An 18,470-nucleotide genomic window follows, 5' to 3' on the forward strand; every position below is an offset into this window, starting at 1 on the left:
TCGCTGACAGGGGGATAGTGTGGGGCTCAGCACCTCGGGGCACCCAGCACGTCCCTTCGTCCCCGCCACGTAGGTGCAGTCCCACATGGTGGTGACGAACGGCACCAGATCATTTCCCCGCGAGCTTTGCTCTCACGCTCTCAGTGTCGTTTCATATTTCTCATACTGTCAAGACGTCAATGTCATCTCATCTTTTTGGCTGGGATGCAAAGGAGATATAAATACCCCCAATGGCACATGGGGAACAGAAGCACTAAAGCTTCCAGCCTGTCCGTTCAGGGGGCTCAGCATGAGAAGGTCAGAGTGTGATTTTTGCAATGCTCGGTCCATGAGCAGTCCGTGAAGAGCTCTCCATAGCGATGGACACCATGGCCATGGCTACCGCTCTGCTGCCTTTACCGTGAGAACCCCCCTCTCTCCTCCTGCAGTTCCCCGCTCACCTCCCACGGAGGTGACCGGGATTTCGGAGACCCCCTCACAGCACAGGCAGGACTATGCCGAATGACGTGAAGACCTTGCTGAAGAAACAGGTAACCATTTCATAAGCTGTACATACAAGGAGGCCAAACAAAGGCTGCCAAGCCAGAGCGCTCAGCTTGATAGCTGCCATGCCGTTTCTAGAACAATTAGTTCTTTGAATACTGGGAGCAATAAAGCTTGCTTCCCTCGGGTATCTTTGTTGAAAGACTGGCTACAGCTCATGGAGTGCTGTGCTCAACTGGAGATGCCCCAAGAGCATCAAAGGGTACTGGGCAAACCAAAAGCCCACGCCTTTCCTCTCCCTGGCAGCTTAGCCTTGGGAGGACCATAATTAACTCTCAGACTTCAACCCCCTGTGAAATTTAGCTAAAATTGGCTGACGCCTTCAAAACCAATCAGGGGCACGCACACACAGAGCGATCTTACAAGCCTGTTTCCATAGAAACTAAGCTGAAAGATATAATTTTCTGAATTAAAAAAAAAAAAAAAAGATCAAAAAAACCCAGCAAGCCGATCAGTGGAAACCAAAAAGGGAACCAGCTGAGTGTCCCTGTGTTGCACCAGCCTGCCCGTCCTGCTGCGTGCTGAGCCTTGCACCGTCCTCTCCCATCCCCGTCCCGTCCCATCCCTTCGCACCCCTTTGCTCTGCTGTCCTCCGCTCCACCCCACCTTTGCTGCCCCCTCCAGCTCCTGCCAGTCCACTATTCAACGTCCTTGCTCCTCTCCCCACCCCGTCCCTGCCTTCGCCGCGTCTCCTGCCTGCAGCTCCCCTCTCTGCAGAGATTTCAGAGTCCTCAAGCCCCCGGCTGCCTTGGTGGGACGGAGGTTGAGCGAGGGAGCAGGCAGGAGCGCTCAGAGGGGCGAGACACACAGCGTGGCATCCCCGAGGAGTCTCTGCCAGGAGAGTGTGCCCCACAGCCCTGCACCTGCCCCAGACCCCCAAACATCCAGGGGGGGAGCATCTCCCCGCCACCGCCGTGGGTCGCCACTGCCGCAGTGGGTCGCTCCTCCGGCTCTGAAGTGAGGCAGGTGGGTTTTATGAGCCGCTTTTGCAGAAAACGTGTTTTAAATAGGGAAAAAAATAAATATGGCTGAAGCACAGTCTGCCAGGGAAGCTGCATCCCCTCGGGGTGAGCACGCAAATTCAGCACAAGGTCGTGCTGTGGGAAAAGCGGCCAATTTGCTTCGGCGAGCATGGCTCTGCCGAGATGAAGCTGGGCCGAGACCGTGCAGGGTCCCCTCTCCCTGCCGTCGCGTGCAGTGTGACAAGGTCCCTCTTGGTGACGTTTCCGATCAGACCTATCTCTTCCCTGTGGCAGCACGAACCAAATTTCCCCACACATTTCCTACCGGCTGCCTGCCCCCTCCCTCGGTCTGCCAGTTCTGTCGCCATCCCTTTCCTTCTACCAGTGCCTGGCGGGACCCTACCAGGGCGTGCGGGTTCCCAGCCCCCGCCAGCCCCCGGTGCTGTCACTGCCGTGGTCCTGCCTTGCTGGTTGTCCTACCGTGGTTTTACTTGGTGGGAGATTCCAAGACCTGCTGCTGCCCCGGCCAAGCGCTCCTGCGAGCTGCATCTCCGGCAGCCCCTGCTCCTCCCTCCTGAAATTTGACTTCACTTAGGCATGTGGGCGGAGTGACTATTTTTTGCACTGAACATTTGCATTTGTGAATATTCACATTTTCCAAGCACAGGCCGATTCGTGCTTCAAAACAGGCCTGATCTCACCCGCTAAGCTCGTGCGCCGGGGCAAAAACCTCCGCCGAGGCTGCAATGGCGTGTGGTGGGCCAGGCTCCGCTCAGCTCCTCCTTTTGCTTTTAACTCATCACGAAGTGTCTTTGCGAGAGGGTCTGTGAGCCGAGGGCCGGTGGAAGCGCTGGCCGTGGCAGCATCTCACGGGCCAGGCCGGCATTGCCCCCAGCCCCCGCACACAGCAGGACCTCATCCCGCCTGAGCGCCCCCGTGTTCCCGCAGGGACAACAGCAGACAGCGGTTTGAGACACCGGAATTTGAACCCCATTCTTGAGTGCTGGCCAGACTGAACGTCATTGAAAGCCTCAGGGTAACTTGTTAGTCAATTCTCTTCTCTCCCCTACCAATATCACATAAACCCAGGGAAGTGAACGCAACCAAACAACCTTTAAGCCCCAGAGAGCTCCTGCCCGATGTAAAGGCTCCACTCGGCTCCTCCCGCCCCTCCGCAGGTCCCCCCGCACCCCGGGAGCGCCCAGGACCCCCCCGGCTGTCTCTGGTGAGCGGGGCAGGAGCTAGTTCCTGCATCTGCCGTGGCTGAAGAGCGGTGAGCCCAGCAGCCTGGCGGAGCAGCGCTGCAGAAATCATCCAGCACTATGTAGGTCAGCACCGGCAGCTGCGAAAAAATCATGTCCCGGGGAATGCGGGAGGGAGAGAGAGAGAGAGAGAGAGGGAGAGAGGGAGCTGCAGGTTTAACTGGAGGGGGCGGATGGACAGACAGACATATAGATAGGCAGGGCAGCGTAGACATCATTAACCCTCCTGACGGGCACTCTCGATTTACAGCACACGTATGAGGTACTAGACTAGAAACATGCATCAGTTACCTTATCAGAATATATAGACATGCGTGTTGTCAGACCAATGACAGGGATCCTGTAGAAGCCAGCTGTGTATGATACGGGTGTTGGTGTTAGGTGATCGTTGGGAGCAGGAGGGTGGCTAACTAATATTGCATAGACCTGCAGGACAGGATACATGACACAAACATTATTTCACAGGAGTACATCGGCCATCGAGTGCGATTTTTTTATTGCTTTTTTTTTTTTCTTTCCTTTTCTTTTCTGCAGCGTTAAACAGCCCCACGGTAACACGATAACGGCATTCAACTAACGGGGAGCAGCACAGCAAGGACTGCGCCGGGGAGCGCGGGGGGCTGTGGCCGCGGCTCGGGCTGCAGCCCGCAGGGAGGTGATGGGTCTGCTCAGGGTTACATCTTAATGGAAACGCCGTGCGCAGCCGCTCCGCTCGCTAAACTAATAACTTTCATGGATTACAGATTAAAGGGAAACATCTCCCTTACAGTCACACTGTGTAATGCGATTTCTTTAACCACACATTTAATACTCGGTTGTAATTCCCCTCTGAGGACTATTACAAACAAAGTGGTCAGCTGGGACTCGGAGCAGGAGAAGGAGCGCAGAGCCGCGGAGCAGATCAGCCATCTGGCCCCGAGCACGCAGGGAAATGAGGAAACCAGGGGGAGCGGTGGGGGATCTGCCCTCCGCACAATGGGGCGATGGGGCAGGGGGGGGTCTGGGTTACACCGAAATGGGGCAGGAGGATCTCAGCAAGATCCTGCTGCTATTACAGGACTGGGATTTTGGTCTCCAGCAGGATGCTATTTTGTGTCAAACAGGAGAGGAAGGCGCTGGGTAATCCCTGGGGGATCCTTTGTTACACTAATGCCCTTTCACAGCACAAGGAACATCCCCAGCTGGTGACAGGTCTCCAGCTAGGCTGAATCAGTGCAAGGACTTTGATGTCTGGGAGGAAATGACACTTCCTCCTCCTACGAGCATCTGCCCGAGCCCCGGGAAGCGCTCTGCGCCCAGGCTGGAGGGATGGCTGGTTGGGACGGGAGGATGAGGCATGCCTGGGGAAGGAGACCTGGAGACTCGGTGGGGTGGGAAGAAGGGAAGGTCCTGCCTGGCATTGGGTGGGAGCAAGCTGAGGGCGCAGAGCGAGCTGGGGCAGGGATTGGAGACCCTGGTACGGGAGAAAGGAGGAACTGCTGAGGAAGGGTTGGGGAGGTCACCTGGGGAGGCAGGAGGAGGGGAGTGCCTGGTGACACCAGGGGTGGGCGAGGACCTGCCCCCAGCAGGGCTGCGGCATGGGCCGTGGGGCAGGATCAGGCCCCGGGGGGAGAGGCTGGGGGCTGTGTGGGGGCGAGGGCTGCGCTGTGCTGCACAGCAGCTGACCGGCAGGAGCCATTTTGCATGCGCGGGCTCCCAGCCCCTCCTCTGCCTCGCAGCCCCCTGCTCGGGCACAGGGCCAGCGAGCGGGGACCGAGGTTGGCTCTGCCCAACGCTGGGGCCGTGGGGCTGGAAGAACCCAACTTGTTGGGACAGAGTGGCCGCTCCCAGCACCCGCAGCCCCCTCTGCACCCTGGCTTTGCAACCCCCACATCCCACCGCTCATGCAGGGACGTGCCAGTGCCTGCAACCTTGCACCGGCCCCGGGGCTCCGTGGGGTTTGCCATGGGGACAAGGCTTAGAGGTGGCATGGACACAGGCATCCATCAGCCGGATTGCTTAAATGGAGCCTCAGCTCAGCGAGGGACCCGACTGAGCCTTCTCCCTGCTCCCTGCCGGGCAGCGGGTGTAAAAGACAGCCTGCGCTGCGGTTCCTGCCAGCGTCCCCAGGGACGGCTCCAGCCATCCTCCATCTCCGCACTGGGAAGCTGAGCTGCGAACGTGTCAGCTCTGCTCCGCTCTGCACCTCTGGCCCCTCCAGCTCCCCCCCCTCGCTGGCTTTGTGTGTGCCTGGGTGCACACACGCATTTATGTCTGCGTGGGGGGGGTGTGTGAGTCTCCGTGGTGCGGGCGCTCGTACAATTTTTGTGCGTGTTTGTGCATATGCATGGGCCCGTGCACCCTGTTTGCTTGTGCGTGGTTGTGTTGGAGGTGGGGGTGGGTTTGCACCTGCCTGTCTGCCCACCTGATGGCCCCAAGTGGGGGGAACAGGGCTGGTTAGCCAGGCTCAGCACCCAGAGCACACGCAGGAGAGGCCACAGGCTGCCCAGGGGTGCCCAGGCTGCACCCACCACCGCCGCAGATTCGGACTCTCCCTTGCGTGTGCTGAGGGTCACCCGCGCGAGGACGCGCTGTGCTGGCGTGTGCAGGCGTGTGTGCGTGCCCACGGCCCTGTGTCTGTGCGGGTGTGTGCCCGCTGTGCCTGTGTGTCTGCAATCTGTCAGCGTGTGCCGTGTGTGGCAGTGGGTGTGCTTCCGTGCCTGCTTCACGCATGGTGCGGTGCCAGGGGTGCCCTGGTGCTGCGTGTGCAGCTGTGGCACACAGTCATGTAAGTGTGTGACCTGGGAGCGTGCGTGTACACGAACCAGGGTGTATGTGTGTGTTTGTAGCGCACACAGGGGAGTGTGTTTGTGTGGCAGTACGTACGTGTATGTGTACCTGGTGCAGGGTGTGCTCGTGTGTGCACACGGACGCATGTGTGCATGCGGGAGAGCGTGTGTGCACCGGTGTGTTTGCACACTGGTATGAGTGTAGATGTGCAGTGTTCTGTGTGTGCCTGTGTTTGCACGGCGATGCATGTGTGCACATGGGGGGGTTGTGTGTGTGTGTGTGTGTGTGTGTACATGCAGAGCAGCCCATGGGCATCCCCACAGCGGCACGTGAGCGCCCAATGTATGTGCATGTGTGGCGCTCCCCGTGCCCACACTCGCCCACAGCCGGTGGATGCCCATGTGTGCACACAGCATGTGCCTATGTGTGTGCCCGTGTGCGCCCATGGCGATGTGTGTCTGTGCGCTGTGTATGTCTGCATGCATGTTGCTGTCTGCCCGCGTGGTGTTGGGTGGGCACATCTGCACACCCGCTCTGGGTGTGTGCCCCGGGGTGCGTGTGTGAGCCCGTGTGTGCCCCAGGCTGTGTGCGGGTGCCCGTGTGTGCCCTGGAGTGGGTGCGGGTGCCCGTGTGTGCCCCGGGGGGGGTGCGGGTGCCCGTGTGACGGATCGTGCCGCCCGCCCGCGCTTACATAAAGGCTGCAATGCGGGCAGCGGCCCCCGGGCCCCGGGGCAGGACCCCTCTGGCCGCGGTTCTGCCCGCCCCGAGCCCCGGCGGGTGGCCGGGGGTTGCGGCGGGGCCGGGGTCGCTGCGGCCGCGGGGGCGACGGCTCGGCCCCCCCCGGGGACGGGGCGGGGGGGTGCCCGGAGGCGGCGGAGGCGGCGGCGGCGGGGGGGAGTCGCCGGCCCGGGGTACCTGGCTGGAGATGAGGTCCTCGCAGACGGAGAGGGCCATCTGGATGGCGTTGGGCTTGTGCGTGACCGAGGTGGCGTTGAGCTGGAGCTTCCAGGTGCCGTGCCGCTTGTTGGCCTGGTTCACCGCCTCGCGGAAGATCTGCTCGTGCTTCTTGGTGCTCAGCACCGCGCCGATGTTGACGATCTTGGGGTCGCAGCCGGCGCGGGCGAAGGAGGAAGAGAAGAGCAGGGCGAGCAGCAGCAGCCTCATGGTGCTCATCCACGGGCGGCCCGGAGCCCGCCGGGCCCCCCCCGCCCGCCGCCGCCGCCCGCCGCGGGGCCGCCCGCCGGGCTCAGCGCGGCCCCATGCGGGGCTCGGCGCGGCGCGGGGCGCGGGGCGCTCTCCCTGGTGCTGAACCGCCCGCTCCGCGCCCGCTCCGCGCCGCTCCGCCCGCCGCCGGCTCCGCCCGCTGCCGCAGCGCCCGCCCTCCCCCGGCCCGCCCCGGCCCCCCGCGCAGCGCGGCACCGACCCCCCGGCGGCCCCGGGCGCTGCGGCAGTGCCCCGCCCGGCCCTGCTGCGGGGTGGGCTGCACACGCACACACACACACCTTCCCCCCCACCCCGGCTCTGCCCTGCTGGGCACCGCGGGGACCCGGGCACGGGGGGCTCCCGCAGCGCTGGGAAGTGTCGCGGGCGCCGGGGGTGCAGAGCTCCTCTGGGGCTGAGCCTCCGGCTGCGGTGGAGTGCGTCTCCCGGTGGTCCCACTCTGTCGTGTTCACCCGCATTGCTCATTCAGGGTCTGGGTGTTCCCGTTGCTTCGGAAGGCATAATCACACCAGATATTGGGTAAAACAGGGTCTTCTCCAGGCGTAATCATACCAGACTGGGGGTAAATGGTCTGGTGGGAGGTGTCCCTGCCCATGTCAGGGGAGTTGGAACTAGATGATCTTTAAGGTCCCTTCCAACTCTAACTATTCTGTGTTTCTATGCTTCTATAAATTGGGGTCTTCGGGTTTTGTTCTCCAGCACAAATCTTCCCAGTTATACAGTATCTCTGAACAACACGCTTCCCCAGTCCTGGCTGAGGAGGGCTGCTTGTGAGATGAACATCAGGGTTTGTATTCACGCTAATGGTGGAGAACCCTCCCTTGACCAACACACCTCTTGGGCAGAGATGTTAAGCAGACACTCAGCCTGGTTCCTTGGCTTCACTCTGTCCCTCCAGACAGAGCCACCGCTCTTTCAGACATTAGCTCACAGGGTAACCAGCCCTTTTCCTCCATTAAATTCACTTCATTACTCCAGGATATGACCTTCAGATTTGTCAGCTGAGGAGGTTTCTTGGGGTTCTCTCTATCTGCCCCTGGGCTACCTTTAGCCTCCCCAAAGGAAATGGAGGCACAGCAGCTAGTGGTCAACATCTGGAGAACAGTGCAGCTCCATGGCTGAAAGGGATTGGGCTTCACTCCTTGACCATGCCTCTCCTGTTCCAGGGCCAGAGGGGTGAGGTGGCCAGAACAGCATGTTGCTCCCCAGAGCCGCCATTTTTGGCCTTTTTGGAAAAAACAAAGGGGTTGGAGATAACGACAGGGTGTTGCTTTGTAACTGCATGGGACAAATGCCATCAGCCAGCCCACTGTATGCCAGCCAAGAAGAGGGCAGGCTGAGCACTGCAGAAGAAAAATCACCAAAGATATTTTTACATCAGCCATTTCTAGGGTATTGCCGCAGCCCACCTCTGTGCTTGCTTGCAACGTGAGTTGAAGGAGAATTTTCTTTCCCCAACGCAAATTTTCTCACTGGCATCTCTGAAGTGCAAGTTGCCATGGAAACCATTTTGTCTGTGTCCCACGTTGCCCACATGCACTCAGAAGAAACTGCAGAAGCAAAATGGCCGTTGTGTAATGCCGCAGGGTCCCAGCATACGCGGGGCTTGTGCGCTACACAGCACCCTTCCAGCTGTGAGACCCTCTGAGAGAAGCTGTGGACAATTCGTTGGGAAAGCGATGAAACCCACGGAGGTTATGACGCACTTGGTGAGAGAAGGAGAATGGCCCCACCTCGCCTTAACTCTTGCAGTGCTTTGCGTGGAGCTCCACACCGATCCTGCCGTGCTCTCAGCACAGATTTCCAGGCACACTTGACCCTTTTCAGCGTCACTGTGCCATTCCTACTCGTCCACCCACGGAGGTGAGTCTCCACACTCATGTGCTGTGGCTCTGCCCACCCTGAGGGGCCCGAGTGCTGTCTTGGAGGGACAAAGGGTGCGAGTTGAGAGAATTCCATCCATCCCTTAGACTGTACGCATTTGACTGCATCCTGTCCTCTGCCTACCAGGTACCCTTGCAGGAGGTTGTTTGGGAAGAAACTGGTCTGGAGTGGGCTATGCAGACCCATGCCCTGGTGGGTGTGACGGTAGTAGAATAATAAAGGCAAGTCCTGGCCACAGCAGGGGACTTAGCAGAGAAGAGGAAGGAAAAAGGCAGGCTTTGAAACATTCATTGGAGTGCAAAAGATCTTTCCTCCTTATTATCTGGAGTTCCCCGTAGGGACAAAAAGGAGTGCAGTTACTGAGCTCCTCCTGTGTTGCCCAGGAGTCTCAGATGATCATACTGCAGAGTCAGGGTCTTCCCTCTGTGCCTCCATTCGGTTTTTGTCTCCAGAGACTCTTGTTCTGTCGCCGTTGCAGAGATCCGAGAAACGCCTGCTTCCCTCTCAGGTCATGCCTCCCACCGGGCCGTGTTGTCCTGGCATCAGGAAGAGCCCAGATCACAACCTCCAGCAGCCAGGCTCAGCCAGCGCAGACGTTGTCACCACACGACTTCCACACTTGCTGTGTCCTCGGGCTCTTTGATCATGCGAAGGCAATGGGTGCACGCAGGGCTTTCCTGGGGTGGAGGCTGTGTAAATGGCAGCTATGTCTGCATCCACCGGCTGATCCTTCTGACGACTCTGGAGCAAGCAAAGGACCTGTATTTTCCTGTGGCTGCCTCCTGGCATGTCATGGCAACCTTCTTAGCCATGGTTTGGCACAAGAACTTAACACAACTGCCTGTTAGCAATTAACATGTGCAGAGTGTGATCCTGCTCTTTATGTCTGGCACCTTCTGGATGCAGGGGAGTTGGACAAGAGCATTTGTGTGGTGTCCCGTTGCCTGTGCATGGTGTAATTCTTCCAGCGGCTGGAGTAAGCCAGCATAAAACCTAGAGACTTCAGGGGAGCAGCACTGAACCCAGCCGGAAATTTCATCCGCCCCGGGGTAAGGCATCGGTCCCGGTGGTGGAAAAGCTAATACGGAATTTCATAAATGAGGAAATCAAGCATTAGGAATATGTGATTTGTGTCAGTCATCATGGAGCTGCCAAACAAACTAAATTCTTCCTTAGAGAAAGTTAAATTTTAATTGACAGCAGTAACCACACAGCTATAACAAGGGCTATGGAAATGCATTTTACGTACAGCTGCAAGATGTAGGAGTGGTTAAGCCAAGCTATAAAACTACGTCAAGAACACACTGAGTGGCCATGGCAGATCTCTAAGAGCAGCTGTTAGTGAAGAACTGCAACGGGATGGGGGTATTCCTACAGGTATGAAAGGATATGGGATGTGGTTGATACTTCAGCACTTCTGCCATTGCTCTGGAAGCAATCACTGATGATAAAATCTGCGAGACAGCAAATAATGATGCCAAATAATTTGAATTCTTTGAAAAACGGAGTACTGAAACATACTTTAAGACAGTCAGTGAAGAGCCATGGAAGAAGAAGCAAATATTGTTGGTCCTGCCCTTAGGACAGGACTGCGGATGCAGTGGAAATATTGACTGGAAAGGTGGTCTCTAATATCGACCAGGGGGTCAGAGATCATGAATTTCGAAACGAAAAGGAGGCACCATTGTCCTTGGATGAGCCCCTGAGGGGTCAGAGCAACAGCCAGCAACGGCTTGAGCCTCTGTACAAAGCACTGGGGCATCTCGGGGGCAAAAGCTGCCCTCGGATCTGGGGATCACATTCTTTACAGAGAGGCCGAAAAAATGGAGAAAAGGTCCCGTGAGAATATTTGGAGAAAAACTCCTCGTGAGCTGCTACAGAAGAGGTGAGAGTGGATGAAGCTGGAGGGTGCTGCCTGCGGTATCAGACATTGCCTGTCAGGAGCAATGGCAGACGGCTGCCCCAGCGCGGACGCTTTCCCCAGGAGCTCTGGGCACTGGAGAAGCTGTTTCCAGAGTCTGTCCCTCAGTGGGAGCCAGCTCCAGCACAGCCGGGGCAGGCAGGGTGGTGAACGTGGAAGAAGGCTCCCCTCCTCGGAGTCGCCACGCCGTGGCCAGAGCCTCCTGCCCAGTTTCATCACATCTCTTGTTCCTATTGCTCGGGTATCTGGGCACATCCCAGGGGAGTCGCATGCCCTGGGTACCCTGCAGGCAGAGAAACCTGCCCTTGGTGGCTCTCTGCGGTGTGCCCAACGCAACGATGGCCTGGGATGGGCACAGGGAATGGCACTAATGCCAGTGTGGGGTCGAGGCAGGCAGCAGGTGGTGGCAGACACCGGGCAGGGATGATGGGCCAGGAAGGGGGTGCAGGGACTGTCGGCAGCTCCTCACCACCCTCCTGGAGGCTGCTGCAGAGCATTCCCCGCCATCACTCCGCTGGGGAATGCAATCTGTGTGGGCAGCCGGGACGCAGCGGGAGGATGTCCTTGTCACGACGTCTGCCATCCAGCCAGACGGACAGGCAGCGGTTGGTGTCTGCAAAGAGTACGATGCCCAAAGGCGTTATTTCTAGGGCGGGGGGGGGCTGCAGGGGGCAACGGGATGGAGACCAAGGTGGAAGCGTCTGAGCAGCCGTTTGGATTGAGTTGTTATTGTTGTACGTTCTGGCCCTGTCTCCACCTCTCTTACAGATGGTAGCCAGGATGGACTGCAGTCCCTAGGCAGGTCGTGTGCTCTCCCTAAATGCTTTGTCAGCCAAGAGAGACTCAGACCAGCCTACTTTGCAAGTCAGATGTGGCTGGTGGAGTCACCAGGCAGCACAGCGCTGATGCAGCACAACGCTGGCCTGCTATGGGCATCTGTGTTGTCTTTGCTCAGCTCTCCCCACGGGGCACAAGCCCTAGGGCTCCGAGGGCCTTTGCCACCCTCCTGAGCACAGTGCATGTCACCTCTGGAGTCCCTGTCATCACAGAAAGAAGCCACAACAGCATCTTATTCCAAGTGATGAGAATTGAGGTATCTCTCCCCTTCTGCTGTCAGGTTACTGCATCCCCACATCAGCCATGCGCAGGAGCATTCGCAGCATCCACCAGCGCTTCGTCTTCATCCGAGGCAGCTGGGCATTCCCAGGGCTGGGGGGAGTTCAAACAGGATTCAGGCAGTTAGTCCGGCTTCCGGATAGCAAGAGGTTCCTCATTAGGCAGGGAGATATTCAGGTGACCCGTAAGAGGATGGGACATGGAACATCAATGGCCAGAGGCAAAGGTGGTGAGAAACACAGAAACAGCTTCTGTGAAATCAGAAGGAACTGAATGCACAGAAACGCAGTCAGATGTGCAGCAGGAGTGGGTGGGAATTTCCACAGGAATAATTTTCTAAGGGAAAACCAGCATTCACATGTTTGAAGTGCTCTGTAGGGAAACTTTCATTTTGACAAAATTCCAATTTTCTGCTGGAAAACCAGCCAAGAGGTGGCTGGGCTTCAGCTGCCTGCACGTTGTGTCCCAGGAGATGGGGCAACTTGTCCTCAGGGACTTCCAGTCCCCTGGGACTGCTGCATAGCAGAGGCTGGAAAGGAGCGCAGAGAGATTAATCGCCGCTTGGGACCTTCCTGCACGTCTTTGCCTCAGAAGATGCTGGAGCTTGGGCCCAGGTAATGCGGTGCCACAGTCAGCGGTGCAGAGTGGCTGGAGATGGAGCACGCTGGGCGACACCAGCCCCCGTACAGCCCTTGGTGCTCCCCAGCATGCACAGCCCACCACGCTGGAGCTCAGCCCAACAGGTTGGGTGCCCATGGGAAAGCTTGCTGTTGGGGTGTGCCTGCCTTGCTTTGCAAGGTAGAGCTGGCATCCAGGGTTGTCAGATCGACTACCTTCATCTCCAGGGACTCTCTGGGGACACTGGGACACCAGGGTCTGCTGCTGCACCAATAACCTGCCGCCCTGCTCATTGCAAGCCGTGGTGGGGTGTGTCTGTGCAGCACCTTGCTCAAGCAGAAACGGTCCCACCGTTTGGAGAGGCTGGAGGGGCCAAATTCCCTGGGAAAGGTGACATATGAGCTTCTTCCGGTGGGGTGTCTCCCCAGTAGAGTCCAGGTGGTTACAGGCTTCATTGGAAGGCAGATGTGCCCTCTCAAGTGGAGAGTGAGGCCCCTGGGCATGCCCAACCTCCTCGGGCTTTGATGAAGCTGAAAAGAGGGAAGGAAAAGGGCGTCAATGACAAATGAGGCACTCTGGAACCTGTAACCCTTCCAGAGAGAGGTGTCCTCAAAGACAGGACATTGTCTTCACAGCAGTAGGTGCAGAAATGTCCGAGTTCCCCCCTCTGCCTTGGGGTGGAGGCAGCAAACATCTCATCAGCTGAACCCCTTTTCGTGCATCCCTGACCCTCCTGTCCCCCTCCCAGGAGCCCACCACAGTGCCCAGAGCTCCCCTCACATCCTGGGGCCCATCCAGACAAGGATCTGTCTCCCTGCAGTGAACAGTGCCTAGGTCACCTTGGTACTCTCAGTATTTCATGTCTCTGCTGGGAAATTTTCATGTCTTTGCAAATGTTTATCTCGCTCCAGGGGCTCCCCAGCCTGTGCAGCTCCCATGTGAATGCTCCCAACTTTGGGAGAACAGAAAAATTAGAGGGCTGATTTCCAACCTGCCAGATGTGGCTTTTAAAGACACCGAATGTGATAAATGAGAGTTGTACGGCCTCGGGAACAGCTTTGGAGGATGCTGGGTAAACTAGACAAAGCCAGAGCTGGCCCAGTTGTGTCAGTATGGCATGTAGGGGCAGGAGCTGAGGGGCACCAGACTTTCTGCTGCCCTTGACGTACCTCGCCCCAGGAGCCAGCTGGCAGCCTAGCGTGGAGCCAGGGTGTGCTCCAACGCTCACCAGAACAGATAATTGGTGGATTAGGGCTCAAACGCAACATCCAAAGCACAGGAATGTGACGGCAAACACGCCTCCTCGAGAGCTGTGCCCTCCTGTCATGTGTGATTGATATTTGCTAGAAGATCAAAACCTTGTTGCCAAGGACAGATAGGAAGATTGATTGCACAAGTTCTGTTATGCAACCAGCATAAAAATAAATAAAACCACAATGAGACAAGGCTAAACAGGACTCATTTTGAAGAAAACACTGTTTTTATCTCATCACCTTCCCTGAAGGTATCTATAATGCACTTACAAGCCAGCACATCTGTAAAGCAAGACACACAGTCTCAAGGTGGGCTTCCTGGAAAGCCGAGCACACAGGTAGGGTTATCTATCTGCTGAAAAACGTCACTGAGAGTCTTTGTGGCCAACAACCCCATTCCCCAAGGCTTCATCCTCCTCCTGCAATCCTGTGAATTGCCCTTTCCTTCCTATTGCAGCCTGTGCTTCAAGCCCCAGCCCTGATCTAGTGCAGAGATGCGCTAGAGAGCTCCAGCCAAGTCTAAAGATTTCCAGTGCTAGCTAAACACCATGTTTCTCCTTTACTTGTTTTTCTATAGAGTTAAGCTTCATGTGGTCAACCTCTTCAAGCAGAGGAATCCTCCCTACCATGACCACTGCTCCTGTGTGTCTCAAACCTGGGGAGTGAAGCGTCCCAGCCTTAGGTGGTTAGTTCAGCAAACTCAGAAGCGTTTGAAATTGGGGTTTTGTACATGGTGAAGGGTGTTCAGCATCTGTAACCATAGGCACTACTTCAGTCCCCAAACAAATGCTTCAGTATAGCTAAGGTTGCTATGTACCAGTCAAAAGACTCTCAGTATATCCTAAAAACAAATACAGAGATAATAGCCTGCAGAAGCCACAGTTACCTCACCAGTGCTCAATTATACTCAGTTTACATAATTTACAGAAACATTTACTGCGTCTTGGACTCAAATGTCCTAGCTTCCTCCTCTTCTCTTTCCCAGCAGCCTTGGGACAGTCCCCTGCAGGTCATTGCCCAGCTTTGCCTGAGAAGTTAATGAGAAGGAAATCTCTGCATTGCACTTGGTTTTCCCTTCTAGCAGGGGGTGTGCTTCATCCCAGCACTGCCCACCCACCGCACCCTTGAGCCAGGCCCCCCAGAAAGCAGGACACAAGGCAGAGCCACCCGCCCTGTGTGTTTGTGGAGGTTCTGCGTTACTCAACAAGCTCCCGGGTGCTCCTGTCACCACCACACTCGGGAGCTCCCAGTGCCCTGTCCTGGGCCCATTACACCCCTCCGTAAATGCCTCTTGCACTCAGTTTCTAACATAGACTCACAGAATCACAGAATGGTTCAGCTTGGAAGGGACCTTAAAAATCACCGAGTTCCAACCCCCTGTTCTGGGCAGGGACACCTCCCACCAGCCCAGGCTGCTCCAAGCCCCGTCCAACCCGGCCTTGAACCCCTCCAGGGATGGGGCAGCCACAGCTTCTCTGGGCAACCTGGGCCAGGGGCTCACCACCCCCACAGTAAAGAATTTCTTCCTCATATCCAATCTAAATCTCCCCTCCTTCAGTTTGAAACCATTACCCCATGTCCTATCATTACAATGCCTGATCCAGAGTCCCTCCCCATCCTTCCTGTAGGCCCCCTTTAGGGACTGGAAGGGGCTCTAAGGTCTCCCCGGAGCCTTCTCTTCTCCAGGCTGAACCCCCCCAGCTCTCTCAGCCTGTCCCCACAGCAGAGGGGCTCCAGCCCTCTGAGCATCTCCGGGGCCTCCTCTGGCCCCGCTCCAACAGGTCCATGTCCTTCTTGTGCTGAGGGCTCCAGAGCTGGACACAGCACTCCAGGTGGGGTCTCCCCTGAGTGGAGCAGAGGGGCAGAATCACCTCCCTCGCCCTGCTGGCCAAGCTTCTTTTGATGCAGTCCAGGATGTGGTTGGCTTGCTGGGCTGCAAGCATGCATTGCCTGCTTGTGTTGAGCTTCTTGTCCACCAGCACCCCCAAGTCCTTCTCCTCAGGGCTGCTCTCAAGCCATTCTCTGCCCAGCCTGTATTTGTGCCTGGGATTTCCCTGACCCGGGTGCAGGACCTTGTACTTGGCCTGGTTGAACTTCATGAGGTTTGCACAGGGCCACCTCTTCAGCCTGTCCAGGTCCCCCTGGATGACATCCCTTCCCTCCATGGTGTCAACTGTGCCACACAGCTTGGTGTCATCAGGGCTTCTGGGCAGCCTTCATACATCAAGGGCTGTTTCCTTTCTGTCCCCTGCCCCAACCCATGCCCAGGGAAGCAGAGGTCCCCACAATGCCACACCAGACGTGCCCTGAGTAACTCTTGATGCTTCGTCAGTGGACACACCCCTTGTGTCCCACCGGGGATGCTGTGGGTGCTCTGGCCCTCCTGTTTGCACCCGTAAAATGTCTTGGAAGAAAGATACTTAAAATATCTGTGGGAATAGAGCAAAACAAAGGGAGGGGTAAATGTTCAGAAAGGCTTTGGCCATCCAGTTCTTACACTGAGCCCTCACTCACCATGGAGGTATCTATTGCTGCTGGAAATCCCCTTGTCTCCCATTGTCCTTTCATTTTCTGATTTTCCTCTCCCTTGACCCAGTTCTGCCCACTCATAAATTTCTTCAAACTTAGAAAAGGGGTCAAGTGTGACCTTAAAAGGGAAGTGGTGGATTGAGACGAAGCCCCATCTAGTTCAGGGACCGGTGATGGATGGGTAAAGTCACCTCAGGTTTTCAAGACTTCAAGTCTACTCTATTCATGCTGCTCCCTGCTTCTCATCACTCTCCTCCTTCCTCTGGATCTCCCCTGGGTTTACTCCATGCAAGGTGAGGTGGCCACCATTACACACACCTTGCAGTAGACCAAATATGTGTAGTTGTTTTTTTGCTGTTCCCAACTACATTCCTAATTATTCTTGAAGGAGGGCTATTATGCCTGAAAGCTTGTCAACTTTTTTCCAGCTGTATCAGCTCATCTAATAGAAAATATTATTGTCCTCTGTGGACCTTGCTTCTTTTATACGCTTAGATCATCATGCCTACAAAAGCATTAATGCTAATTATTCCTAACATTGCATTTGTCTTTTTGAGCACTGTGGACCAGGGAGCAGATGGATCCACGGACCAAGTCAAGTAACGCTCGGATCTCTCTCTGAGTGCCAATTAACAGCCCCTCTCCGGTGGGTCTCGCCGCGTGCATTGCCTTTCACTGGCAGACACCACTGTTCGCCTGCCAGTCACCGAGAGATTTGTAAGGGCTTCTTTTGCAGTAGCTCACAGTCAGCTTTACGTTGTACCATCCTGAATAATTTAGAATCGTCTTAATCAGATGAGTTAGACATCTGTTTATCCCATTTCCCAAGTTCTGTGGAAAAAAAAAAATGCACACTGCTCTCTGTTGTACCAGCTGAGCGTCTACTCCTTTTCCTTGGTTCCTACCTTGTCTCCAGTCACAAAGGCAGAGTGGGTCCCCCCTGCTGTTTCAGGATTGTTTAAGGACCAACACCCCTTCGAGGAAGTGTCTTGAAAAGCCAAGTGAATGAAGCATGAACTTGCTCGCCTGTTTGGTGACGCCTCGGGTCTGTTTGTGAGAAGTGACTTCTCTGTGCAAGCGGGCAGCTGAGTCTTCCCCAGCGGAGCACGTTTGCCCCTGTGTCTCTCAGCCCCTTCGCTGCGCTGTCTCATGGGTTTGCCCAGCACAGCACTGAGGCTCGTGGTCCCCAAACCACCCATCAGGTCTCTGGTTTTGTGCAGCGGATGTATTTATTATGTCCTTTTATGCCGTTAGTAAGTCACTCTTGAAAATCCCTCTTTGACCTGCCTTGGTTTGACTTGACCCTTCACTTGCCAGAGCTGCTGCTTCCTTCCTTTTCCCCATTCAGACAGGACCCGCCTGGCCCTCTCTGAGGGATCACAGAATCACAGAATGGTTCGGGTTGGAAGGGACCTTAAAGATCACCTAGTTCCAACCCCCCTGCCATGGGCAGGGATGTCTGTTTACTTCCAACTGTTGTGTTCAGTCTCCTGCATAACCACACCGGCATTCTTCTCCTAGAACAAGTTTCCAATAGGTCATAAATATATTTACCTGAGCCCTTCGTGTGAGGTCTTCAGGCAATTCACCCTGCCTGAATTCACCCTTTTAGTTGCTCCTTTTGCTTCACCCAGGTGCTCTATTCCCTTTTCAATTACTCAGTACTGTGGTGGATATTTTGGGTTGCTGCTTCTCCTGGAAATCTCTCACTAGATCTACATGACAGGTGGTTTTTCTACAGTTACCTCTCAAACCTGAGCAATTCTTCAGACTAAATCAAGCGTTACTTCTCTGCCTCACTTTTCCGGCCAGCTGGCACGCTCAAATAGCTCAGCCTTGGCTTTGCCCTGATTTATCCTCTCTGCACGGAGGGGATCAACGTCCCCTGTTACCCGTTTTCTGTGCTGGCACCTCTCTGAGCTGCTCTTGAACTCCGAGGGATCCGTCACCCTCCTGTCAGGTGCCCAATGTCAAAGCCAGCTCCAACATCAGCTTGCTCCTTTCTAAGCCCAGGAGAGCAGCTCAGGAGGTTATTTACTGATCTAATTAATGTATCTATCTACTGGATTTAAGACCACTCTTTAAAGGAAGTATTTTTTCCTTATGTGCAAGTGGAGTTCCCTTTGCTGCACCTTGTGCTCATTGCGTCTCGGACAAGATCCCGGCTCCCTCTGCTCCGTAACCCCCGAGCTGGCAGCAGGCTCTACTTGTACCCCCCAAATTTGCCCCCCATTCCCCAGGCAGAATCTCTCCTCGCCCCCCGACATGCCCCCCCACCCCCACCCCAGAGCTCAGGGGTCGCAGCCCCCCCCCGGGGCGGAGCAGACGCCGCGCTGCCGCCGCCGCCGCCGCAGCCCGGGATGCAGCCGGGGATGCCCGGGGGGTCCCCGGG

At 56.2% G+C, this 18,470-nt stretch overlaps 1 protein-coding gene across 15 annotated transcripts in view; it reads right to left on the reverse strand.

Annotated features, from left to right (window-relative positions):
- Positions 1-6,857, reverse strand: part of GRIN1 (glutamate ionotropic receptor NMDA type subunit 1) — a 39,963-nt gene extending 33,106 nt beyond the window's left edge. For 5 of the 15 annotated variants that reach the window (XM_063353439.1, XM_063353440.1, XM_063353436.1 and 2 more), the window contains exons 1-2: positions 6,452-6,855; positions 3,059-3,193 (exon numbers count right to left, since the gene is read on the reverse strand). In XM_063353439.1, the coding sequence (XP_063209509.1) occupies positions 3,059-3,193; positions 6,452-6,709 (393 nt within the window). In that variant the 5' untranslated portion in view covers positions 6,710-6,855. Of the gene's footprint in view, positions 1-3,058; positions 3,194-6,451 lie in introns of all 15 variants that reach the window. The other 10 variants (XR_010073436.1, XM_063353433.1, XM_063353432.1 and 7 more) reach the window with 4 other exon arrangements.
- Positions 6,858-18,470: the final 11,613 nt, after the last annotated feature.

The sequence above is a fragment of the Chroicocephalus ridibundus genome, chromosome 15 (assembly GCF_963924245.1).
Source record: "Chroicocephalus ridibundus chromosome 15, bChrRid1.1, whole genome shotgun sequence".
Taxonomy (NCBI): Eukaryota; Metazoa; Chordata; class Aves; order Charadriiformes; family Laridae; genus Chroicocephalus; species Chroicocephalus ridibundus.